The sequence below is a fragment of the Ursus arctos genome, unplaced genomic scaffold, assembly GCF_023065955.2.
Source record: "Ursus arctos isolate Adak ecotype North America unplaced genomic scaffold, UrsArc2.0 scaffold_1, whole genome shotgun sequence".
NCBI classification, from domain to species: Eukaryota; Metazoa; Chordata; class Mammalia; order Carnivora; family Ursidae; genus Ursus; species Ursus arctos.
Window position 1 is genome coordinate 97,892,743 of NW_026622763.1, and position 26,671 is coordinate 97,919,413.

At 48.6% G+C, this 26,671-nt stretch overlaps 1 protein-coding gene across 1 annotated transcript in view; it reads right to left on the minus strand.

Moving 5' to 3' along the window:
- Positions 1 to 26,671, minus strand: part of COL4A4 (collagen type IV alpha 4 chain) — a 122,557-nt gene continuing 95,886 nt past the window's right edge. Inside the window, exons 39-49 of the mRNA XM_026491803.4 lie at positions 23,744 to 23,815; positions 22,412 to 22,540; positions 22,208 to 22,321; positions 20,846 to 21,001; positions 18,421 to 18,528; positions 17,368 to 17,376; positions 14,511 to 14,636; positions 9,180 to 9,296; positions 7,285 to 7,473; positions 5,248 to 5,534; positions 1 to 4,836 (exon numbers count right to left, since the gene is read on the minus strand). Coding sequence (XP_026347588.3) covers positions 4,573 to 4,836; positions 5,248 to 5,534; positions 7,285 to 7,473; positions 9,180 to 9,296; positions 14,511 to 14,636; positions 17,368 to 17,376; positions 18,421 to 18,528; positions 20,846 to 21,001; positions 22,208 to 22,321; positions 22,412 to 22,540; positions 23,744 to 23,815 — 1,571 coding nt within the window. The 3' untranslated portion in view covers positions 1 to 4,572. The remainder of the gene's footprint in view (positions 4,837 to 5,247; positions 5,535 to 7,284; positions 7,474 to 9,179; positions 9,297 to 14,510; positions 14,637 to 17,367; positions 17,377 to 18,420; positions 18,529 to 20,845; positions 21,002 to 22,207; positions 22,322 to 22,411; positions 22,541 to 23,743; positions 23,816 to 26,671) is intronic.

Consider the following 26,671-nt stretch of genomic DNA (forward strand, 5'->3'; position numbering starts at 1 on the left):
TTTTTGGAGGTCAGCACAGAACTTTATATATAATGAACAATATTATAACTTGTAATACAACAAAGATTTGGGTGTCAATAGTAGACCAGGTATCTTGCAAATGTTACATGTTGAAAGTCTTTATACTTTACAACCACAGGTTAGAGAAAGGGATGCAATTTATTGGACACATCTCACATTTCTTCCTATGAATCATTAAATATTTAAGCACCATAAAATTCAAGCATTTCACATGGATGTGGCAGCCAGCCTTGGTGGTTTAAAATGCATTATGCAGAGTCTCTGGCAGATAATAACAGTGACAATTGCGGAGTACTGATTTTTAATGTCAATTGTTTTGTTCCCTGCAGAACTTCCTGATAATGTCCCTGTAGGAAATTGTGATTTTGTGTGTGTGTGGAGGAGGGGGATGAGTGACAGTAACTTTGAGAATTGAAATAAAATAACATTCCCAAAGACACAAAGAATTGGCCAGGTATAAATAATTCTAATCAGTAATTTATATGCCCTGTAAGAATCATAATATAATTCAACTATGGAAAAAACCCAAGAAATGTTTTTTTATATTAAATTATTTTAAATAGAAGATGTGACCAGAATAAATATGCAATGACTGCTACGTGCTAGACGTATAATCTAACTTAATTTTCAATGTAAGAGTAGATGTTATGTCCCATTTTATAAATGAGGAAAATGGGGTTCAGAGAGTAGGTATAACTCACCCCGGGTGATACAGCAGGAAAGGGACAGAGCCAGCGTCAAACCAATTCCAAAGTCCACATTTTCCCACTCTTCTTGCAAGTCATACCAAATAAAAATAAAAATTATCAAATTCGTTCGGTGAGCTGATAGAAACAAATCTAATGTCATTTCCTGGAGCGCACAGAATGGTTTTGCTTCATTAAAATCTACAAGAGGCTCAAAAAAAAATCTGATACAATCAAGTTTTAGTGGACCATTCTACTGACTGTCTTAAGCACCAAAGACATGTATACAAACTTCGTTGACGTGGTCTTATACTAGGAAGCTCTTACATGATGAGGGAGTTCAGGTTACAGCGTGAGTTAAGTCTTGTCACATTTCAATGAAGAGCCTTCTCTCAGCCAAATCGCATGGATCTTATCATTTCTGAAATTTCAGTGCTGGAAAAGTAAGCTGTATTTCAGGAGGGGGCAGTGGCTACAGCTTATCGATTGGCTTTCTGTCAGTCACTGTTAAGAGGAGACGGCAGGTATGCAGATCTGTTGGTGCGTTCACATATTTTGAAATAAGAAATGATTTATACTTGTTACCCTTTTGTCCACGAAACCCTACACGCACAGATCTAACGCCTAATGCTACCTATTGTACTGTCACTGAGCACAGAATTATCCACAATGCACTCAGCCCTGGGTAGGCACTGAGTGTACAAAGTTGAGTGAAGCCTGGCCCTGCCCGTGAGGGCCTGCACTGGACCAAGAGCATGGGGGAAGTGCGAGGAGACCTTACGGGATGGAGGAGGGAGCGTGAGAGCGTGGCCAGGCCCATTTGTTGTCCCGGGAGCAGTGGAAGGGAGTCGGAGTCTCCCTGGGGAAATTCACACCGCACCCCTCCCCTCCAGCTCCTTCCGGTAAAGAAGCAGTTGTGTCCCAGGTAAACTTCCTTGAGCAGGGACGTCACTGGGAGAAAGAGCAGGAGCCCCGTCACAGAGCTGGGAACACGGGATGAGTGTACAGGTGAGCTGCGGGCAGCCTGTCACTCCACCGGAAGTCACTTGGACTTCACAGGCACAGGAGTCACTGAACAATTTTTAAGCCAAAGAAAAACAAAATCAAGTTTACATCTCGGAGAAATGACTGGGATTTGACAAGTGGAGGCATCAGCTGGGAGCTGTGGACCATCCAGAGTATGGGGGACAGACAGAGACTGCATTAAGACGCCGTGAGGCCAGAGAGGAAGGTAGCAGCTCACAGGAAGTGGTCTCTGAGTTCAGGTCTGGGAAAGACGAGAGGACAAGAAACGAGCCACCCACCACGGGCAGCACAGAGGCCTGGGTACCTGGACACCTGCATGGATGGGGGTCCACTCCCTGAGAGTAAGAACCCAGAAGGAAACATCCCGTCCTCCCCCATGTGACCCAGGGCAATTCCCATTGGACAATCTAGATGCTTTCTAACCAATGAGGTGGGGGAGGGGATTCCTGGGAAGGAACTTTCGATAAGGATCATCACCAGTCATGGTGATGTTTTGTTCCTCCTTCACAGAGAAGGGACATTTCAAAGTACACTGGTATTTAACCAGGTGAAGAAAGCCGAGTCTTCGAATCCAAGGAGTTCCTTGTTCCACTGGTTTGCCCTTTAGACCAGTTAAAATAATTTTTCAAAATCGGAAGGCAACAATTGTGCGGCATTTGGAGTGGGGTTCTTGCAATATCAGTATTTTGAACAATCAGTCTCCAACATAATCCCAGGCTCACCGTGGAGTAAACTGCCCACTTAATTCAGCCTGTGTTTTAAGATGTATTTGGCAAGTTGACTAAGATAATATTCTAACGTGCTTAAAATACTTCAGCAGGCGAGGTATGTCTCTGACGTTCTATTTCTCGCCCTTATCTCTTCCCAGAAAATGTTCTCAGACCAAATTCGTGAATGAACAAGATGAAATTTTAGAAGGCTTGATGTTTGGTGACACATAATAAAACTCGGGAAACAAAAAAGTGTAATTACAAATGAGGTTCAAATTGGCTTAAATTTCAGGTGCTCAAAAATATTTAACATGCCATTGCATGATTAAAAACAATAAATGGGTCAAATAAACTAGGAAATATTCTTCTTTCATCTTAAAATGTACACTTTTTTTCTTTTTTACTGGAAAGTATTAAAATAAATTGCCATCCTGGGAGTAGCCCATGGCAAGAGTCATTTGAAATATGTTCTACATATAAGAGCTCGTGCTAATCAATGTTTGGCAAAGAAAACATCTCATGAACAAAATTTTAATTGAGTTTTTCTTTTCTCAATTATTTTTAAGGGCATTGAAACTAAACACGAAAATGAATGTCACTTGCTCATGAGGAATTTCTTTGGTTTTTTTGTAAAATGACATGTTTTTAAATGAGGAAGGCAGGTTTCCTATACTATTTCCAACAAGCTTTCTGATTTTTAGGATTAGACCACTGAATCCCTACCAGAATAGGAAATATATCCTTTGCTATTCAGAAAACTACTCATTCTACATCGACGTATCTTCTCAACTTTTATAGAAAATATTAATACCAAATGTCAAACTGCTGCCTTGGTAGAATAGTGATGAAAAATAGAAGAATGTTTTTAAAATTGGAAAAACAGCGTGCTTCTGTAAAAACCAGTAACAGGCACATAAAATTCAAATTGTAGGTTGTTTTTGTTTTTTTCTAAAATAGCACCATATCTTCCTGGCAGGAAGATGAACTTAAATGAATCTTCTTACCTAAGTTTAATTAAGCCGGCCCTTAATTTTCTCCGGAGCGCATAATGATAGCTCTGTCACTTCCCGCTACGAAATGCCATTATGTCTTGGAGGAAAAACGTCCGTGGCGGGCTGCGCGGGGGCTCTGCAGGCGCTCCCGGGGAGGGCAGCAGGCGGCTTTGTGCGAGCTGCCGCGTCTGAGCGAGCCCCATGTGGCTGCAGTCCCATTAGCGCGCGCGCTCCGCAGCCTAGCTGGACCCCGACTGGGCAAATGCCGTCTGTTTGGAAGTTCACTGCAAGGGGGAGTCCGTTTTTGTGAATCACTGCCTTAATATTCATTAATAGCTCTTAGGCTCTTAATCCCTTATTGAATATATTTTTTTCCATAAATGCTACTTTTCAAAAGGGTTGCCAGAGTAGGCATTTCCATTCTTTGAAAAATGCAGAAGAGAACGTGTTTCATGTTCGTCTGTGATGTCTTTATGCTAATGAAGCATCTCGGGAATACAGCGGCTGTGGTCCTTCCTGGCACAATGATTCATTCTGCTTTGAAATGAACTGTTAACGCTGGCTGTGTGGATGTTTTTTGTTTTTTTTTTTTTTTTACATCTCCTTGGGTCACGGTTTTACAATTATTTAAAGTGCATGGGAAAACAGATTACAGAGGAGATCATTCTGAGATGTTGGAAATCTCTACTTTCTACTTTCATTTGTTGGGCTATTTATTTTTTCCTATAAAATCCATCCAGAAGCCCACTGTATTATAGAGTAATTGACTTCAATTGTTTGAGGCGCTATTAACCCATGAGTGAAGTTTTCAGTAATGCAGTTTGTAATCCGGCCTTTATCATCTCTCTGCCTTCCTGTGAATTAGCGGCATTCTGAATAAAGCCAGCTCTTCCATCATCCGCAAAAACATAAGAATAGCTGGGCTTCATCTAGAAGCTAATCTAAAAAGGGAGCTTTTGCTTAATCTGCCCCGAACAGAGGAAGGAATGAGAGGGCGGTGGGAGTAACCACATCTAAACGGAAGGGACAGCTGAAAGTGGGGTCTGAAATGAGCACCATCAATCTCTTCGCACAGCCTGGGCCCCTGGGCCCGCGAGGAAGCCTCTCCTGGCGGCATGTTGGCCAGTTGTGGGTTCTCTAGCTGAACTTCATGCACACCCGGCACCTGCTGGTCCTCTGGCGCTGGGCCTGGCTCTCTTTCAAGGTGTCCGGGGAGGGCGCCGAGGAAAACTGCAAGTCAGGGCTCACTGTCGTCAGCCAGAAGCTATACTCGTTCGCAAAAAAGTGGCAAGTTCCCTGCCGGCCTTGGCATTCGAGGAATGGTGCGGCTCGGAAGTCTTCCAGACAGCTGCCAGGGGACATGAGGGCCTGCCCTCCTCCTTGGTCCCCAGCCCCTGTGTGCTGCCAGGACAACAGACAGAGTTAGGGCTCAGGCGCGTGCGGACGACCCCAGACCCAGTCCGGGCCACGTGGAGGGCTGGGCCTAACTTCACATTTTTCCTCCCAAAGGATCCCAGAAAGAGCGAACTGGGATCCGCTGAGGAAAGGAGTCGGGGTCGTGGGCCACGCACACAAAATGAAACCACTTTTTCTGAGGGCGGAAGCAAAGGCAACGTCTACACCCTGGCAAAATCATTAAAACGACAACAACAAACTGGATCGGCAGTAAGAAAGAGAATGGCCCTGCATCTCGACAGGCTAGGGTCTGGGGTGGTCTCACGACCCCATGTCCCACTGCTGTCTGTCCCGTGTGGCAGGGCTCCGGGAACCCGGGTGGAAGGGGCAGGCGCGGGGGCTGCGGCGGGGGCTCACCATCAGGAACGAGTACCCGATCCAGAGGCTCCTCCAGGCGCGTGGGCACGGGGGGATGGACTGGTCCTGGCTGTGCAGCGCCACGGCGGGGGCCGGGGCCTCGCACACGGCACAGCGGCTGATGTACGGGCGGATGGCCTCCTCGGCGAGCGGCGTCACGGGCAGCGGCGCGGCGCTGGCCAGCCAGTAGGACCGGTCGTTCCTGCGGCCGTAGTGGCACACTTGGTGGATGTTGCAGTAGGCGAAGGGCAGCGTGCTAAACATGGGAAGGCAAGACCCTGCCAGACCTTGGGAGGGAAGACGAGGCAATGTGGCGGGCGCGCCGCAGGCCCGCTGTGCGCGGGGACCGTTCCCGCAGGTGCCATTCGCGGCCGCCCAGACGGACGCCCCCGCCGAAGCCGCATGTGCGGCGGCAGGGCCGGCTGTGCGCCTGAGCGCGTCTGCCACCTGCCTGGTCCCGGGCCAGCCCTCCTCCGCTCCTCCGCTGCTCGTTCCCTCCCCAGCCGAGCAGTGCGCCTGCTGCTGGCGGGGTGCGGTTACTCCAGCTCTGTGCCCACAAAGCTCCTGCCCTGGCTCGGTTGGGGAGACGGCGGAGCGTTTGCGCCGCGAACATACAGCACGGCCAGCCCTAGGAATGAGAAGGAGCGAGCACCGGGACTTCGGGGAGGCCAACCGCAAGAATCATTGTACGCTAGCACCTTTAACAGGGACAGGATTTGGCCAGGTGTGAAGACTATTCAGAGGAGGAGATACAGCAGGAGAGAGGGCCAGAGGTGAGAGAGCCTGGAGCTCAAACTCAAAGGAATTCCGTGGGGGGAAGGGGGGCAGAGGACGTCCGTGTCTCAGGGTGCCCAGAAAGGAGTCAGACCAGAGGCTGCGGGTTTTGTCTGTCTCGTAAGGAGCTTCGATCTTATCCCGGAGCTCTGAAGAGCTTTGCGAGTACGCTCTGGCTGGACCGGGGTGGGAGGAGACGGGTGGAACAGAGGCCAGGCGGGGAGGAGACTGGAGGTAGAAGGATGAGGAGGAGAGAAGTAAATAGAGCCAAGATATTAAACATCACTTCTTCCTCTGCACCCCCCCCCCCCAACCAGGCCCTCTAATGGGAAGGGCCCCGGACTGAGCCCAGAGGAGAGTGACCTTCAGTAGCTGCCGCCCCTAGGCCTGCACTTCTTGACGACCCTTGCTAACAGCAGGGGTCATAGCCCAGTGAGGGCAGGGACAAGGTTCCCCCTCCATCAGCGCCCCCTGCTGTCTTGTCCCTCCTGCACCCACCACCCAACCACCATGATCTGGGAAAGACAGCGTTTGCCAGCACCTGGGTTTTATTAAACTCCTGACTCGAAATCATTCCCTGCAGCTTACAAATCTACAAGTGGGGCAGCCGAGTGGCTCAGTCAGTTAAGCAACTGACTCTTGGTTTCAGCTCAGGTCATGATCTCAGGGACCTGGGATGGAGCCCATGTCAGGCTCCCGGCTCAGCGGGGAGCCGGCTTGAGTGTCTGGCCCTCTGCCCCTCACCTGCTCCCGTGCGCACCTGTGCAGTCTCTCAAATAAACAAATAAATTGAAAGAAAGTAAGAAAGAGAGAAAGAAGGAAAGAAAGAAAATAGCAGCACCCAGGGATGACTCCCAAAATCAAGGTCTGTAATTTAAACAAGCAGCTGGAGCGAGGCGGGGAGCGGGTGCCGCTGATGCCAATCAGCCAGTCCCCGGCTGCTGGGAGGCACCGCTGGACACGTAAACACAGGAACGGACCGTGTCCTGATTAAATGTACATTTGGAAGTAAAAGCTACACTTCATGTAAGAGTTAAATTTAACCTGCTGAGGAAGGATCATTTTTAAAAATAAGCAGCCGGAGGACAACTACTGTAGCCAGAATGAGCGCCCCACAGGATCTCATTTCACAGAACTCTCTGGGAGTCAGCCTCCTCTTCCACGGGAGAGGAGGGATCACCGAGACGTGGGTGAATCTGTAAACTTCACCCAAAGGCCGTACCCTAAGCGACGGACGTGGGTGACCGCGCGCCGCACACATACCGAGGTCCTGGTTGTGTGCCTTCTCCTGTCCTTCCAGGTATAAGAGACTGTAGCCCGTCCAGAGCCTGGGCATGCCCGCGGGGCAGGCGGGCTCTCCGTCCGTCTGACTGTGGAGAACCAGGAGGAAGCCACTGAGGTGGCCAGGCCCAAACCCTTCGGGCCCGGGGTCCCCAGTGGGCCCAGGAGGGCCTGGAGGAATGAAGAAAAACATGGAGGCAGTTTAGGGGGGTTGTTTTAACAAGCACTTCCGAGCACCTCCGTTCTGAGCACTCAGGAGCAGAGGGGAGCACGACACGGCCATCCCTGACTGCAGAACAGACCAACAACTCACTCAGCAATTACTCCAAGCATCTTCTAAGTGGTCAGATTAAGTTAGCGTAAAAACAGGTGCGGGAGGGGGGATGGGTTAAATGGCTGATGGGGACTAAGGAGGGCACTTGTTGGCATGAGCCCTGGGGGTCACAGGTAAGTGATGGATCACTAAATTCTACTCCTGAAACTAATATTACACTGTATGTTAACCAACTGGAATTTAAGTAAGAACTTGAAACTACAAAAAAACCCCACAAAGAAACAGCGAGCGGACAAAACTCCTTGCCCTCCTAGAGCTTACATTCTACTTGAACAAGAGAAATGACAAACCATAAAATGTGTTAGGAAGTGATAAATGCTGAGAAGAAAAAGATGGGGTGGTGTCACCCCTGCCATGTGACCTCCCAGACATGTGGGACTGGGACCCTGGTGATTGTCAAAGCTGGTCTTCCCTCCCCCTCCCAGTCCTTGGACCTTCTTTTAGGAGACAGGGAGGGGGAAGGAAGGCCCAGTTCTGGCATTCTTGCTGGCAGGTGGGAAATGAATAGCTCTATGCAATAAGTGGGGTCTGTCTCCTCTGGCATCTCTACGGGGCTGACCCGTTGAAGGAGGCCAACGGCTACTTCTAACTGCCGAGAGCAAAGGTGAACCCAAAAGTTGTTTCTTTTTTAAACTTGTTTCTGGAAGACTGGCAGGCTCTCCCCATCTACACTGTAAACCAGAGGTTACAACGTGGTAGCTTGAGCCCTGGATCTGGGCTGCTCCCGTGTTTGCCCTGTCGGACTGCACGGGCGGCGCTCTTGGACTTGGAAAGCAGAGCGTAGGCAGCACGGAGGCCTCCCCTCTACACGCAGCAGCTGACTGAAGCTGAGTTGTAGGCTCCACTTTGTTACAGACTTCACCAGCCCCCTTCACCCCTTCTCATTACCAGCCGGGGAGATCCTCTCCGAAGAGGCTTTGGGAGTCTTCGGGTCCCCAGCGCCCGGCATGTTACCTGGCTCGTTATATTTCAAATTACTATTCGTATGTATTATTCCTATTACTTACGTATAAATGACTATGTCTTCTCTCTCTCCTCACCCAGTGCCTACTCCCCAGTTTTGTTCTTAAGGAGGAGCCTTGTATTGTATGCACCCACAGCTGTGCGATAAGATGAAGTGAACTCAGAAAACCGAGGCCTAGTGCCTCGGCCAGTCTTGGAGGGTGAGAACACCCCTGCCACCTCCATCGTCAGCACGGCCTCTCAGTGGCGATCACACCCAACGCCAGGCTTGCCTTGGAAAAGGCAACAGCTAAAATAACTTGAGTCTTTTATGATAATGCACGGTGGTTTGGAGAAATACTAAATGTGGGGAAAGGGCCTTGACTCATCTTTATGATGGTTGAGGATCGGTCATCATGGGGGGGGATTCATCCTGTTCCGCTCTTGCTGCTTCCGCCTCCCTAATACCTGGTGAGTCCACATCTAAGGCAAATGCTTTTAATAGGATCAGTTTGGAAAGCCGCTTGAGAGGCCAGGGATCTCGTACACAGTTCTCAGATCTACGGTGTCAAAGAAGAGAAGAGAAGCTGAACATTTTTACCTGGTGCTCCAGGGCAGCCGGCTTCTCCCGCGTCCCCTTTGCTTCCAGGAGGCCCAGGAGGCCCTGGGAGGCCATCCTCGCCCCTCCTGCCATCCGGCCCAGACTCTCCTTTGCACCCTGCACGACAGTTTACGATGGCAGTGGTGAGAACAGTATGACACCTGCTAGCACTTCCAGCATGGGTATCAGGGGCCGGCCTGGGGCTCCCCATTTGGACTACACTGCATTCTCTCATGTCGTCTTCCCAGATACACGGAATCGGGATTGTACCACCCCCGCTTGGTGGTGCGGTCATGAGGCTCTGAGAGGTCATTTGCTTAAGTAATAAGCCAGTCATGGGCAGAGCAAGGATTTGGAGCCAGACCAGGGAGACGTTGGAAGAGAGGTCTTCACGTGTCTTCATATTCTTGTATGTTTAAGTTTTTTGTATCGAACACATATGACTTCTATAATTAAATATTATCCTTAATAATGATTTTTTTAGAAAGCTCAGTGGAGGAATAAGTAAACTTTAATAGGATCCAATTGGGAGTCAAGTTAAATTTGGAGCAAGGTCAAAGCAGCAATTTTTTAAAATAATAATTGAGGGTTTAAAGGTGGAGGGTACCCCCCTTTATATGGCTTAACCAATTTGGTCTTCTCAACAGCCACATGACCAGGCGCTGTCGTATGCCAGCCTACCAGTGGGGAGACTGAGGCTCAGGAAGGTGACAGAGCTGATCTTGCGTGTTGAGGAACCGCTCCCAGGCCAGGTTCCATCAGCCGCCAGCCTGCTTCGTGACGAGCTGAGGAGCTCAGGTGCGCCCCCTGGAGGACGTAAAGGGGGGAGGGGTCTGGCAGCAGTCGCACTGATACTGGAGGGGTTCTTTAAGTGTTTGGTTACGTTCCTCTGAGGCATCATTAGCCACAACCTCCTTTCGCGGGTAGCAGACATGGCCGTTGCCTGTAGAGAAGTGTGTTTGCCGTTAGCCTGAATTCCCTGAAGTACTAGCCCTCCCAAGGGTCCTGGTTTCCAACGGTTCTTCTCTCTCCCTCTCTCGCTCACTCTCTCTGCCACGAATTAGCCTAAAACCAACCATGAAGTCAGAGAGGGCTCACGTTTTCACTCTTGGACTTGTTCTTCAAGGGAGGGGGGAGCCATCTGAGGGTTGAGAGCAGGGGACTGCCATGCTCGGGTGATCAGCTGGACATCCCACTCGATTTCCTGTCTCACACAGGACCCCCTCTTATAGCCATTTGAAATGCATACCCCTCCAAACCTCACCGCTTTTGAAATCCTGTTCTAAGACAGTCTGCCTGAGAGTGTCCCATACCAACCTCCTTCTCTATTCCCCACCACCAGCCAGTCCGTCCCCTCCACGTCCCATGCTGGTAGAGCTGGTGTGGGTATCCCCAGTATGCCTGGCTTTTGGGGTGCTGTCATTTCACTTTCTGCTTCCTTAGGTTTTAAACAAATTCTCTTGGGTTGTCATGCAGTTCCTGGACTGCGTTCCGTCCATGGTTATCATTCAGCAAGTGAGAAAGGAAACCTCTCCCTCTCCCCATCTGGCTGAGAGATGCCCTCTCCTTTCCAGTAACCGGGCAGAGACCTCTTTCCGGGTGGGGCTGCTGTGTGCTCGCTGGCACATCCCTTGCCACCAGCTTCAAAGAGAACATCACTCTGGAAGGAACAGAGGGCCCTGATGGTGAGCTCAGAGCATTCTTTTGTCTCTCCCACCCCACAAGATGATTGCAACATGGGGTCACGGTGCTGTTCTGGAAAGGGCTGCCCGAGTGCTGACAAGGAACAAACAAGCTGATCATTGAAAAGGCAGCAGGCGTCTTCCTGAAATACCAACGTGCAGCGAGATCACTGCCGATCAGGGGAAAGAGCTCCCCACCAGATGTTGTGATATAGGCTTTGTTCCCTTTGGAGAAATTGTCAGGCAGTTTCCAGAGATTGGAAGGAAGGCTTTGGCTAACCGAGTTGCGTGCCCACGGCTTTCCCTATGTGGACTTGTTCTCCACTTGGAACTTGTTTTAAGGACTAGAGCTCCCTCTAAAAGCCCCCCAGTGTTTGATGGATTACCTCCTCGGAGAGCGTCACATGTTGACTTGAAGATTAAACACACTCTAACAGGATGTGGGGCTGTCCATTAGGCAGTAACAGTTCAAATCGATACAGAAACCACCTCTGTGCTCATCCCAGGAAGCCCCAGCCTTTGAGGGCCCCCCGGGGAAGGAAAGTTGCAGATCAAAGAGACGTGTGAGCAGAAAACCAGGAGGCCTTCCATGGTGGAGGACGCTCAACAGACACAGGTTATAGTTAGTGTGGCTGTTACCCACTCACACGGGGCCGGAAAGAGCCAGAACCTTCTTTTTTTCTGTATAGCTCTCGGCTGCAACACCTGGTTTCAGAGCCAGCTTAGCAAGGAAAGAGGTTTGGGAGGGAAAACAAGAGGAGGCCAACAGCGTCATCTGAAGTGGAGGTGGTCCTTCCTAGCGGGGCTGAGCCTTCACAACCGACCTCGGGGGCGGCACATATGGCCCCCAACACCAAGCTGAAAGAACCGCCTTCGGGAAAGGACCGATGACAAGCCACATGCCCTGCAGATGACCCAAGTCAGTCAGGCTTCAGCCGCTTCAGACCTTCGAGAGAGACTGGTCGCTTTTCAGCAACTGGGCAGTGTGGCCGATGTATCCAGGTGGTCAGCAGAAACAGGCCGGGTAAGGGGGCCGAAGAACATACTGCAGAAAGCAGGGTCCTTTATAGCAAGAGCTGGAGGCCCGTATCAGAGAAGAGGGAGCCAAAAGGGAACCCTGGCTTGGGAGTGGTCCTTGGGAGGAGGGCAGAAGGGAGCCCCCGGGAAACTGAGCCAGCACAGTCCGGTGAGACCATGGGAAGAATGGGAGGCACCTTGCGGGAAGGGCTGTGCACCCGTTGTTTTTTTTTTAACATAACAGTCACATTTTTGTGGCACAGCGGTAGCCTCAGGTGTCCCCACTGCCAGCAGGCAGGGTCAGTGACGTCAATTAGCAGAGGGCACAGGAAGCCAGAGAAGACCCTTCTGAGGCCACCTGCAACTGGATGAGCCTATCCGACCCCAAGTCGGGCAGAATGAGAGATGACGGGTGATTGGTCACAGCTGGGACCATGTAGCCTGTCAGCCGTCGTTCAGAAGCTCGCTGTCTATGGAGAATCTTGTATGTGCCCAAGACACCTATTTGCCCACTTGGTTTTTCTTCTCGTTTACTTTCTTTGGTTCTTTTCCAAAGCCACCACAACAGGCGAGCCCAGCCACCCCACAGGTCTCGGCTGGCATTGAGGGCAGCAGTGGGTCTCAACCCTGGTTGTCCGCTAGAGTTATCTGGGGAGCGTTTCCAAACACTGATCCTCAGGCCCTGCCTCCCTCTGCCTTCTGTTGGTCTGGGAGGAGGCATCAATATTGTGTCCAGCCCCCCATGACTTTAAGATGACTTTAGCCTACAGTGAGGACTGAGTCACTAGGGATGGTGTCGCTCTTAGCTGACTCTTTTAAGGACAGCACTCATAGAATATGGTTAGGGTTCCTCAAACTTGAATATACATACAAATATTCTGGGATCTTGTTAAAATGCAGATTCTAATGGTAGGTCTGTGCCAGAGTTGCTACTGGTCCTCGAACCACACTTTGAGTAGCAAGGAAGCTGCTGACTTGGTTACCAGGCTCTTAGGCCAACCTACTCCATCTGTGCTCTGCCACCTCCCTGTTGGACAATTCTGGTTCTTCAAAGCCCTATCTTTCCTTAAAGGCTCTGTTCAAAGGCCAGCTCTTGCCTGGGTCTCAGCAGTCCTGCAGCCCTCCGCACTAAATTCACCTCTCCCTGTCCCATTGTCCTCAGGCCTTTGCCAGCAACTCTTCGAAAACACAAATTATAATCTCCCATTATCTAGAGTTACTTATGTTCTGCCAGCTATTTCTGCCATGAGGTTGTGTGAGGCCCTGGAGGGGGGAGAAAAACTCATCTTATGCATGTTTGTATTGCCCACAACACCTAGTACCGTACTTTCTAAGGCGTGCAGCGGATCTGGAAGTCTTTACTGAAAAAATTTGCAGAACCCCATTCCCGGCCATATCTTCTACCTGAAAGTGGATTTTTTTAAAGGGGTGTGTGTGTAGGGCCAGGGGTCCCAGCCCTCAATGGCAAATATATACACAACAAGGGGGTTGGTTTTAAAAGCAGGTTGAGTGACGAGTGATTGTGACCGATGGAGAGCTCGATGCATGCCGTGGGTGACAAAGAGCTAGCTCACTTCCCAGGGTCCCCCGCGCTGTTAACGCAAGTCCCTCCAGCTGACACCCAGTTCACTCGGTGCATAAACACAGATGCAGTGCAGCAAATACGAACAAGACAACCCCACAGCCAACCGAGGGAGGCTCCACGGCTGTTCCAGACACTACCCGACAACCACTCAGAGGCCGGCAGAGGGGATGTCTTTTGGGCCCTTAGCTGTTTGGCTTTGGGGAAACACACCACACACACACACACACACACACACACACACACACACACACACACACACAACAGGTGAGGCAAAACTCAAGTTCTATTTCCAATTCCTTTGGCCCTGAGCCAGAAAGAGCCAAGGCCACACCTGCGCAGTGGGAAACCAGGGAAGAGAAGGGCCACGTGCCTTTTCGGGTCATTTGCACGCAGCCTGTCTAGAAACACGGCCACTGCTAATTGGTCTGAATTGTGATCAGTGACCTCAAGCTGACCAGCCTGGACTCCCTAATTTCTTTGTCACTGACCCGTGTGGTGGGGATCTGTGAAAATAAAGCATCTGGAAGATAGTTTTTAAAGGGATGGTTTGGTTGAAGTACTTAAATACGGATCCTGCTACCCTGACCATGAGCAGTGCTCTGAGCAATTAAACGAACACTTGGTCATGGCCAGAATTTAGAACGACCCTTCCCCTTTTCTCTCTCCCTGCTCCAAGCAAGGCATTTCCTTCCCCCTTCTCCTGGGCCAATTCTGCTCCACATAGCCCCAATTCAAGTGTTTGTAATTCAAAATCAAGTCAACAGCTATTAGTGACTATTAACAGAGCGGCTACTCTGTTGATTAAAAGGCTTCAAAACCTGTGCCCACGTAGGAGCGGTTCAAGTAGGAGTTCAGCATAAAATAGCAGGCTTGTGCCGATCCAGCGAGGGCGTGATCACACGGGAGAAATGTAGAAAAATGTCTCAGAGGAAAGAAGTGACGTTGCTTCGTACTCAACGAGTCATTTAGGCTCCGTGCTAAAAGCTACATAACAAGCCGCCTAGACTTTCATTCCAGCAGCATGAACAACGGGCGCCAACCTCGTACCTGGTCCTGGGGGCCCTCTCACTCCAGGCACCCCCATGGCTCCTTCTGGTCCTCTTGGGCCTGGTACCCCGGGAAGCCCGGGGATTCGGGGACAGGACTCCACGTCGGCAGGCGGCCCTGGCTCACCTGAAATTGCAATCATTGCTTGTGTGACGGGCTCCAGCCTTACAAACAAGCTCCTTCTGCCTTCTCCAGCTAGACGGGCTGCCGACACGACACGGAAGAATCGGGTGTTCAACAACCCAACACAAGCTCTATGAGGGAGGGACTTCTGTTCACTGTGGGGCACATGAGAAACTTCCAGAAGGCACCGTGTTAAATACACGACTGACTGACTGAGTGACTAGGATCTCAGAGGAAGCCAAAGAAGTACAGAATAGTGAAGGCTGGTTGGGGCAGCAACCGTTTGGTGACCTTCACTGGATTTCCCACCTTTGGGGCACATTTTACTGGGCTCCAGTCACCGGTAGCAGTGGGAGAGCTCCCCGGAAGTCTCCGGTGTCAGCCAGGGCTACACCACTGTAGTTCTGACTTCAGCCCATCAGAATCATCTGGCCGGCTGGTCAGAGCCCAGAGTTTCTGAGCCCGTAGGTCTGGGGTAGACCCGACATCTGTACGTCTACCATGTTCCCGGGTGAGGCTAACGGTGCTGATCTGGGGATCTCACTTGGAGAATCACTGCTCTGTTTTTCCTTCTCGGTTATGTTCACATCTTTAAGATATTTTTCCTAAAGCTTCATTCCTTCACCCTGCAAATACTCCACAAGGGAAAAGAAATCATAGTAACAGTAACCAATAATGCTAACAGCTAACACTTATTGGAGGCCTTATCATGTACCGGGCCCCGGGCTAAGTGCTTTATGATTAAAGGCTCCCAACAAACCTGTGTGTGTATGTGCTGCTATTATTAGAATATTACACGTAAAAAACCCAGGCTCAGGTAAATAAGTGACATATCTAAGGTCACACAGCTAACACGTGGCAGAGTCTAGATTAAAATCCAAGACGGCTTGGCTCCAGACCTGTGTGCTTCACCAGGACACCATACTGCCCTCAGAACTCTTCACATCCGTGTGATGAATTCCAAGAAATACAACATATTTTAAAAACACACTGCTTCTCAGTTGTAGTTTTCTTAAAATTCATGCAAGTGTGCAAAATAAGTTTAAGAACAGCAGTGATTAGGTAGCAAGAAAACCGTAGAAAATGTGGCCATAGTGACAACGTAGGCTACACAGTAGTTAATACGTCTGTGCAAAACGGACTCGAACCCAGGGCACTTGTGTGGCTCACGTGGTTGAGTGACTGGCTCTTGATTTCAGCTCAGGTCATGATCTCAGTGTCCTGGGATGGAGTCCCGCATGCAGTTCTATGCTCAGTGGGGAGCCCACTGAGAGCCCGGATTCTCTCTCTCCCTCTCCTTCTGCCCCTCCCCCAGCTCATGCACACACACGCTCTCTCTCTCTCTTGCTCTCAAATAAATAATCTTAAGGAAAAAAAACAGACTTGAACCCTTGTCAGCTGTTTGGAATTTAATCTCTTATAAAATATTGTATGAAACCACAACCAACACTGAGCTGGGTGTATTTTATGGTACGCACAGTTTAATATAAACTGTGGCTTTTCCACTCTGGGTGACTTGAGGGAGATGCATATGAATATTTCCTATTTTCCCTGAATCACCTTGTGAGTTCTGGTGGAGCGAAGGAAGCAGATAAGGGAACGGGAGGTGGGGGTGGAGTAGGGGTGGTGGGCATTTGGCTCGTGCTTCATATTTAGGGTTCTGATGTTATCTTCAAATGAGTTCATACACACAGACACAGAGAGACACTAAAAGGACGGAAGTGGAAATATTAAATATGAAACTATAATTTTTATTTAAAAAAAATTTAATTTATTTGTCAGAGAGAGAGAGAGCACGCTTAAGCAAGGGGAGCGGCAGGCAGAGGAAGAACTAGGCTCCCCACTGAGCGAGGAGCCCCATGCAGGACTTGATCCCAGGACCCTGGGATCATGACCTAAGCTGAAGGCAGCCGCTGAACTGACTGAGCCACCCAGGCGTCCCGAAGCTGTAATTTTTAAATATAAACATTAAAAATAGCAGGATTCTTTTTAAATTCTGATTTTGCTTTTCTTCACTTTTTAATAAACGAGAAGCTGAATGGCAGGGGCCAAAGTGTCTCTTGTGTAAGCACCCTGCATTCAGGGCAAGTTTTCACTAAGGTTAATAAGAGGATGCCTGGAAAGAACAAATGCATGCACTCCATGTGTTTCTTTCCTTCTTTTATGAAACTCTTTTGAGTCTCTTTGAAAACCCCAGACACGAAATAATATGTTGTTTCTGCACTGTGGTGAACACGTAGTTGAAAAGAATAACAGCATTTTCACGGTAACACACAAAGAAATTTGCTCCTTGGAAATGGACTTGGATGATATGGGAAAACCTTGTCATAGCCCCTTACTAGGTGTGAAGGACCCATCTTTTCATGTTGTTGATACTACTTATTTTTGGGATGGTCTATGTATTTATATTGTAGAATTTATAAAAGAAACTTACATGGGTTTGTACTGTAGCATTTGACAGAGGAAGCACTCACACTCTGCCTGAATTGAAATTACGTAAGCTGAGTGTCGACTCCGCCTTGACAACCTATAAGAGACTCGGCTTTAGGACGCTCTAATATGGGGTTACCATATCCGTAATGAGGCAGCGGAGGCACTGACGCCTCATGTAATCACAGCACCCCATCTATGAAAACGTGACAAAGTGTAACTCACAAGTACAGTGAAAAGGCCAGTATGGAAATAAGTAGAAGCCAGATTTAGAGGAAATTACCAATTTTATAGCAGCGCTTACCTCTGGAACCTGGAGAGGTCCAAAGTCAAAAGGTGAAGCCACGCAACGATTTTCATGCAATGGAAAGAGATTTTAAATTTGTCAGTTAGGACAAAAGCGAAATGGGTTATTTGAGAATATACATAATAACTTGAGGACGGCATCAATGATACGCAGAATGACAGCATCTTATTGACATAACGAAGTCCAATCTGTGTTACTGACAAGAGCAGCTATGATTTAGTCATCGAGCTTGCACGTCTAGAAAGACGTGAAATGAAGCTCTCTTGCACCATATAAAATGAGTTGATTTCTTACAGGAAATATGCCCTAATTTAACATACGTAGAAATTCTGTTTGTTGGCAGGCTTCATATTATTTGGCCAAGTGTTATAGGATAGGAGATGGACCCAAGGATGAGCTGTTTGTCATCTTGTTCTGAGGTCCGTCGTAAAGCAGTGCGATCTATTCAGTCTTCGGACTACAGAGCTAATTTAGGGATTGTAAGGTATTCCGAACGGACACCACATTACCATAAGATTGGTTTAGGATCTCAAAAGATATGACTTCTGCAGATCTCAAATACGCATGTCTGCTTGCCCTTCCAGCTCTTCCTTGGCCTATTCTGACCCTACGTTGAAAACATGTTGTCGACTGAGCTTAAATTGAATAGCCTTTTCGTCTTTGTAGGAACTAATGTATTTTACAGAAAAAGTTAAATAAACATCTAGGAAAATCCATGGGAATTCAGGGAGAGACATGAGTACGGTCCTCCCATACAGTAATCAAATCAGTCTTTGCCTCTTGTGTGAGGGAACACAGATTTATTTAACTTAGAAATGTTGTCTGTAAAATCAACTCCTAATTTGCAAACTTACTCCATCTAATAATAAATATTAGTTTACCAAACATAAGATTGTGTAGTGAGGCCTGAAATAAATGCAGCTTAACTCGTGAGCAATTGCAGGCAATTTCAGAATAATTACGTGCTTCAAGCCGACCCTCACGGTAAATGTTGAAACAAAAGGCCGTCTGTAGGCTGCTGGGTGAGATCAGCAGGCATTAGGAGCTTACCTGGAAGACCGGGGTGCCCCTGTCTGCCTGGAATGCCAGGTAAACCCTTCTCCCCAGGGGGGCCAGGAAGTCCTTGTGGCCCCTGCAGCCCCGGGAATCCTATTGGTCCTAAAGGGAACATAAAGACGGGGACACAGGAATGGATCGAAATCAAGACGACGGCAGTCAGGTGGACTGAACTCAGAGATTCACCCCAACAGAGCTCAGGGCAAAGGCGGGAATCCAGACGAGCCTCTCACTTTTTCTTCTCAGTAAAGCTGAGAAGAGCTGTCTCTGTCTGAAGGAAACACGAGAGTCCGTCAAACGGAGTAAGGAAAATGGTCTCGTGATCAAGACGAGACTAAATGGAATGAAAAGCTCTGTCATCCTGAACTTTCTCTGGAGACAGAGGACTGGAAGTGAAGGGAAAATAGGGGACGGTGCTCGGCCATGTGGGACGACGTGCGTCCTGGCCCTGGGCTCTGGCCTCTCTTCCTCACAATCCCCCGTGTCAGCCCCGCCAGCCACTCAGCGCCTCGAGCATGCGGTTCCTTCTCTTCTTCTGCGCCCGGCAAGCCTCACGTCCTCAGGGAAGCCCTGTCTGGGACCCCAGCCCAACTCCACTTGCTCTCGATGTGCTGTCGTGGAAGAGGGGCCCTTACTCAGAGCACCTGCTCAGTTTATACTGATGGATCCTTTAGTGTGAGTGTCTGTCTGCCCCAATGAAACTCTGCACTGAGCAGGAGTGGGGACAGTTTAATCCTGCTCACGGTTATACTCCTGTAGGTACCTAACAAATGTTTTTGAATGGATCAAATATTTCCCACTGTTTAAGTCTGAAAAGGTAAACTGAAGAAACTCCCTCCTCCTTTCCACAGTTAAACCCTCTTTGGACCATATGCCCACTGGAATGGGAGTTAAGAAGCATGCTTAGTGGTTTCATCAATATTTCTAAGTCCTTGTATATCCTTTTGTTGGTCACTGTTATTTATACTGCATACTATTTTCCCCATCCTGAAGAATATTTCCAGGTAGAGGTTCATTCTCTAGAGGAGCAAATGGGAAGAAGAAATGTCTTATTTGGGAAAGGAACAGGTTCCTTTTGGTGACTAGCATGCTAGCATGTTTATCCAATTATGGGATTCCCTAACTGGAAGCCCACATACCTGCAGATAAAAGCCACATTCTCTACAATTGATTTTATTTCTAATAAAGTTGAAGAGGGTTGCTGTGTACTGTTGTGCAGGTTGTGTACTGCACCATTACAGGGATGCCATTTGCACTGTATTCATGGCAGCCTCATGGTAATTTTGATCTTCAATTTTGTCCTAATCTTTTGCTTTATTTTACATTCAGTTCAGAAGTCAGGCAGGGTGCCAGTTATTGGGCTGACTTTGACAGTTGCCTCTCTATCCAGCTTCCTTATCTATGCCAAAAGGGAGTTAAGATGGATAACGATTACTGGTTCCTTTTCAATGAAAAAGTTCTATGAACTGAATAATTCTCTGAAACCTGGTGACCAAAGACTAACATCCCCAAATATTAGCAGTTAGGTAAAAGTGAATTTAAAAAATATATTTTAGCTTTAAATAGCAGGGGAATTCAATAATGGAGACTCTCTCATGAATATAAAAGAGCAAGGTCAGCAGTCTAAAACCAAACTGTCCAATACGGAAGCCACCAACCACATGTGGCTACTGAACAGTTGAAATTGGCGTGTCCAAACTGGCTTGTCCTATACGCATGAAACACGCACCAGACTTCAAAGCTGGGGAGGAGAGCGTCTTAGCTGGGAGAGGAAGTAGTTTGTACAGACGGCCCTGATTGTTGCATTGATAATTTATACCAATGATGATATGCTAAAGCAATAATATTTGAATATATTGTTAAAAGAAATATGAAAGTTCATTTTGCTCATTTTTTACTTTTTAAAATGTGTTTACCATGCCTTTTCATTACACGTGTAGCTTGTATTATATTTCTTTTTTTTTTTTTTTAAGATTTTATTTATTTATGTGAGAGAGAGACAGCCAGCGAGAGAGGGAACACAAGCAGGGGGAGTGGGAGAGGAAGAAGCAGGCTCCCAGTGGAGGAGCCTGATGTGGGACTCAATCCCGGAACGCCGGGATCACGCCCTGAGCCGAAGGCAGACGCTTAACGACTGCGCCACCCAGGTGCCCCTGTATTATATTTCTGTTGTTCAGTTCTGCTCTAGAAGATTATCAAGTATGTTAGTAGGGTCTGAAGATGAACTTGGATTTCTTCTTACTTGTCCAGCTGTTACCCAAACCTTAAGACTCTTTGGGAAAGTCGGGACACTTTGGAAACACAGTGACTACATCCATAGGAAATAAAGTTACCTCCCCGGGGAGCAGAACCCCAGACCCTGAAGGGCAAGATAACAAAAGCCTTCATGCACTACTTAAGGAACCACCTGCATTCCTACCTTTCTGGCCGTCTTTTCCATCACATCCTGGGAAGCCTTTGCGTCCTGGAGGCCCGGGTGGGCCCGGGGTACCTGGAGGCCCCGGCAGACCACAGTCTCCTGGTTCCCCTTTCAGAAGGTCAACACTCCCAGGAGGGCCTTGGGGCCCAGGTGCTCCTGACCACAGGGAGGAGGCAAATAGCTTCATTCAGACAAAGAGAAATGTGACTGTAGGCAGCCTGAGAGCTTCTTAAGAAAAGTAACTGAATGCAAGCAAGAGATGGAGGGAATGAGAAGAATAAAAAAGTCAATTATGTCAGAAGCGAAACAGGGGTTGTCTCATGGAGCCCCAAGCTGGGAGATGGTGTAAATGGTCCGTTAGTAACCGTCAGACAAATGAGCCTGAGGAAAGCCTTCTTTCCCTTCCAAGCCGGTCCTTTTGGAAGCAGGGCTTTATGGCTTTTCTTTGCATTGTCATCCCACCGCTTTAATATGATAGCTAGAAGGATGGATGGATGGACAGGAGGACAGATGGGCAAACAGACAGACCCATAGATGACAGGCTTTTGAGAAAAACCTGGCTGATGGAAAAGGAATATTCACTCAATTAAATGTTTTTAATCCTAATTGAAGACAGGTGTCTACACCCAGAAAGTGAGTCCAAATTCTACTCCTACTTAGCTCCTACACTGCCTAGCGTATTTTTGAGCATTTTAATTTTTCTCAGCGTCAAATAGAATCACATACTCTTTTAGCCCATCCTGTCTAAATCCTGAAGACATGAAGGCAGTGGGCTGGAGCTGTCTGAAGGAGCTCTGGGAGCTATTAGGGACAGGATTGTCGGCACTTTGCAAAAGCCCATGGCGCCAACGCTCTCGTCCCCAGGCCCCAGGCGGCTCCGGTCAGACCCTACTCCGTGAAATACTGCCTTGCTGGACTTGGTCCCTGCCACGTGCCGAGAGGAACAACATGCACTGCGAGCAACGCTTGCAGAGACTCTGTTGCTGTGTGTGCCAGGCCCAGGCACGGTCACGCTGGCCAGGGGCGGTGGTTCACATGGCAGGTGCTGGGGACCCACAGGCAGCGTGAGATTCCCTCCTGCTGGATGCTTCTGCCCCCCCTGTGCTCAGCATCACGCTGGCGCCGGCGCCGGGAGAGGCCCGCAGAGTCAGAGCGTGTACCCAGAGAGCTGGTGAGGGACAGCTCCGGCCAGGGCCTGGTCCTAATGGCCCGGCACTGCCCAACTCCTGCCTTTTCCATCTGCCAGACTGATGGGGCTGCCAAAGGGCTTCAACTCTGCCATTCTCTGGTCCTATGTCCCTCCAGAGCTGGCAGCGTCTAAGGAAGGGAGTGTCACCATGCTTTCCCAGGATTTTCTCATACCTCTTGGACCATCGGGGCCAGGAGGTCCCTGATCTCCGGGTGGACCTGGGTCAGGAACGTCCCCTTCAGGAGCTCTTCCTGCGGCACCTGCAGGACCAGGTGATCCAGGTCTCCCTGAGGAGGGACGTGTTCGGATGTCAGCCTTGTCACACTTGGAAGGTTTTGATTTAGTTATTAAGAGGGGCAAGGCATGCTGCTTCTTACCTGGGGGACCGGGGGGACCTCTTTCTCCAGAAAGGCCTGGGGGAGAAATTCCCGGGCTCCCAGGGTCTCCCGTCTCTCCTTTCAGCCCAGGTATGCCCACTGGACCAGGTGGGCCCACTTCGTGCAGACCTTGGCAAGGCAAACAGCATTAGTACTACGTCTTCTCCCTGTTTGTCCCTATTGAGGCTCCTGGAAAAGAACTCCTTCCGGACGGGGTGACAGGGACTCAGCGGGTTGTGCTGGGACTGACCAGACCTGCTGCACTGGTGGCTGGCAAGGCTGCAGACTCTCGTGGGTCGGTTGTCACGTACCCTCTTACGCCCCATCACAGGGACGGCCACAGGTCGGCCATAGGCTTATTTTATGGTTATTTCCCAAGTTAAAAGAAAACCAAAAAAAAAAAAAACCCAAAAAACAAAAAAAACAACAGCAGATCAATGCTCTGACCTCCACCCCAGCAAGAGCGAAACCAAATGAGAGCCAGCCATAGGGAATTGGGAGCACACTGGTTTGAAATGTAAGGTGGAAACTAGCATGTAAATAGCAACACTGTGGCGTTCCACACTGAAAAGGGACAATGCCATTGGTTTCTTGGGTGAGGCACATATTTTATCAGACTATTTGGAGGAGCCAAAATGAATCCTATGTGACCTAAATTAATTCTTGGCCTTCCACACTGTATCAAGGTTCTGTCTCTGTCCCAGCAACGGCGTCCAACCCGGTGGTGTGACGATCCAACCCTCTGCCCAAGGACCCTCAAACCTCCGTGTCTGATCCAGCCGCCTTGTCTGACTGTGAGCTGTTTTTCTGAGACGCTAAAGCAACAACCGGGCACTACATTAAGACACCAGAACGAGCTCAAATGCCCTGTTGACGGTGAGCCCATTCGGGGTAGCAAAGATCAAGGCATGGTGCCCAGGGGACTTGTTTTAGCTGCAGCCTATCGGGGGTGCGGAAAGTACTCATTAGACCCACGTGGTCGTACTCGCCATCGCTACACTTAATACCCAAAGAAAAAATCTCCCATTTGTTATTTGTAACATTTAAAAATTGAGTTCCACCTAAGCAATTACTCAGAATATTTTCAGTAGATCGTCCCAAGCGACATCAACAAAAGTCACTGTTAGCCAACCTTTCTTTCTTAAACTGGGGTTTCTCAGGGGTCCCTTTTAGAGAAGTCGTCTTCACTACTAATCATAGCGCAATACTGTGTCTCTCAGCTAAGCCAGCTTCTTAGTTCGCCTCCCCAGATCGTGTGCAGTGGAGGAATGCCAGCAGTATCTCACAGTCTGCTGACTGCGGTTCCATCTCTTGCAAAGGATTTTCTCTTACCTGAAGCGCCTTTGGCTCCCTTCTGACCCTTTAAACCATGTAAGCCGTTCAGACCGGGCGACCCGGAGGGACCTGAAACACATCACAGGCCTGTGACTCACCAGGGAAGACCCAGTGTTGAAGTTCACCAGCCACCAGGCAAGGGCACCACCTGGGGGACGATTCACTGATGGCCACCGACAGATTCTCCAGGCGGGAGCCGTGAGGTCGCACTGTCTAGATGTCGCTATCAAGGCTAAATCCATGCCAGTGGGTCTTAACACATTCATTTGATGGACATTTTCTATAAGACAGCTTAATACATTTCTTTGGTTTTAACATACTGCTCTTGGTTTATGACCATATGGTGGACATCTCCCTCTCTATCCAGATGCAGTCTAGCATTACTGAATCTTGGTGTAGGAAGGGACCTTAGGCTCTACAACAATGAACTGATCCTAGATGAGAGAGACAAGAGATTGGACCGGAGCAAACCCAGGCCTCCTTCCTCCCAGGCTCAGGACCTATTACTTCACCATGGTCTGTAGATACTAATTTCTTCAGGATCTAATTGGGTAAAGGTAGTAAGACAATAAGGACAGGTGGGGTCTGTGGCAAACTAGGGAATATATGACCTACCTAACTTCTCTTCAAGTCCATGCTACTCAGAAAGAAGAAGCTTGCAGGACAAGTTTGGTTGGCACCATTTCTTTACCACTACTTCTTTCAAAATGAACCACCCTGATACCTCTTTACTGAAACTAAATTTATTTCATAACGATCAGTGAAAACTCCAGTCTCTGTAATTAGGTATGATCTCTTTCTGCCAGGCGTCCGTGATATCTCCGAGGAGATATCAGCCAGCCTGACTATACGTAAGTTGTCACTGAACACTGAGTACCTATAAATCTATAGATTCATTAATATATAAATGCTTAAAGTATCTATAATACATTTATATTATATAGATACTTACATAAGTGTATAGATTTATAGGGAGGGATAGAGGAAGGAAACAAGGGACAGAGGGGAAGGAGTGAGGGAGGAAGGGAAGAAGGCAGACAACTGATACGTACAGAATATTTCTGGGAGTTGAGCCCTCCGCCAGGTGATTCGTACATGTCTTGTCTCATTGACTTGGGGGGAAAGAATCTTCTCCTCAGCCCCTGGCCAAACCTGGTGACCTTCCAAATTCATCGGTGGATCTTCATCAAAGGCTGAGAGCCAGCCAGCCCATCACTCAGGTTAGGACCACATCCCTGTCATTTGCAATTGTAACGCCCTAGCACACGTCAAACAGCCCTCAGCTACCCCACGGTGCCTGCATAGAGCTCCCTCAATGCCCTTTTGCTGGTGTCTGTCCCACGCCATGCAACATGCAAGTCTCTGGGTGACTGGATTACTTTGGGTAAATTACTTGAGTGCAAGATCGGGTCTTATTAGTCATCCCATGCCCGCATTTAGGATGTCTCCTGACACACAGCTGGTGTTCAACAAGTGTTGGTTGAATGGGTGAGTGGAAGCATGAATGAATGAATGAATGAATGAATGAATGAATGAGAAAATGTGCCACAGGGAGGGCTGGGGCATGAATGGGTGGAGAGAAAGCTGTCGGAAGGAGGGGGTACAACCTCTATTTGCATGTTACACTTCTTTGATAGATTTATGGGAGGAATAGGGGTGCCCGGGTGGCTCAGTCGTTAAGCGTCTGCCTTCGGCTCAGGGCGTGATCCCAGTGTTCTGGGATTGAGCCCCGCATCGGGCTCCTCCGCTGGGAGCCTGCTTCCTCCTCTCCCACTCCCCCTGCTTGTGTTCCCTCTCTCGCTGGCTGTCTCTCTCTCTGTCAAATAAATAAATAAAATCTTTAAAAAAAAAAAGATTTATGGGAGGAATAAGATTTGGAGAAGTTAGAGGCATACATTTGTGTATAAATAATTTAGGTGCTAATTATTCTCTACTCATTAATGCAAGTCCTCTGTGGGCTTCTTATTAAAAGAGGGAACACTTAGCTAGTTCCACTCTATTTATTCTGAGTCCTTGAAATGGACAGTTATTCTATTTTAAACTCAAACTTTAGATTGGTGCAAATGAGCCATATTCTCTCATCCCCAACCCCCCCCCCCCCAAGATGGACCCTTATTTTTCCTAAAGCTCTGATTTCCTAACCATTTTTCACAGTCCTGGCTGAGTTTATTTTTCAATCCTCTTCCTCTTAATGAGCCAACGTTTCAAGTTTGCACCAAAAGAACACACAGACCTTCTTCATCTGCCAAATCCGGATATTTATTGCAATCTATCTGAAATGATAATAAATTTTTTGAGAACACTTTGCTATTTCAATGTGTTTTGATCTCCAGCTGAAGCCACCAAGATTGATGGCTTGGGGGACTTAGCTGGGGTGGAATGTCTCAGCTTCTGCCAACTCTCCATTGTCCCATCAACGCATCCAGATCCTGGGCTGTCACAGGCCCGGCCCCTCACCATTGTTGAACTGGCCGACCCTTATCTGACCCAATGTTATCTTTCTAAATTGAATGCAGCTATATCTGGGTAGGATTTTAAGGGCAATTTTTCCTTTTTACTGAAAGCTTTTTATCAATCCCATCTCTAAATCAGAAAGTTGTTCATGCATAAAATATATACAGTGCAGATGAGAGGCGATTAGGCTCACAAAGCACATTCCTTGGTAATGAGGATTTTTTATTCACCTCTCTGGCCGTCCTCCTGCTTAACACCCTTCACATAAGGCTGCACCTCCCTATGCTCATGGGCTGGGGCGCCCTCCCCACCATCAGAGACTCCAACCTCTTGCTCCAGCCCTAATGGGAATCACAGCCTCCTTCCTGATTAGCCAGCCCACTCAGAGACTGGGTTCTTACTGAGGATTTCTCTTGTTCTAAAGCCTGAAAATGCTACTCTATCCCAGGTGGCCTTTGTTCAGGTTTATAC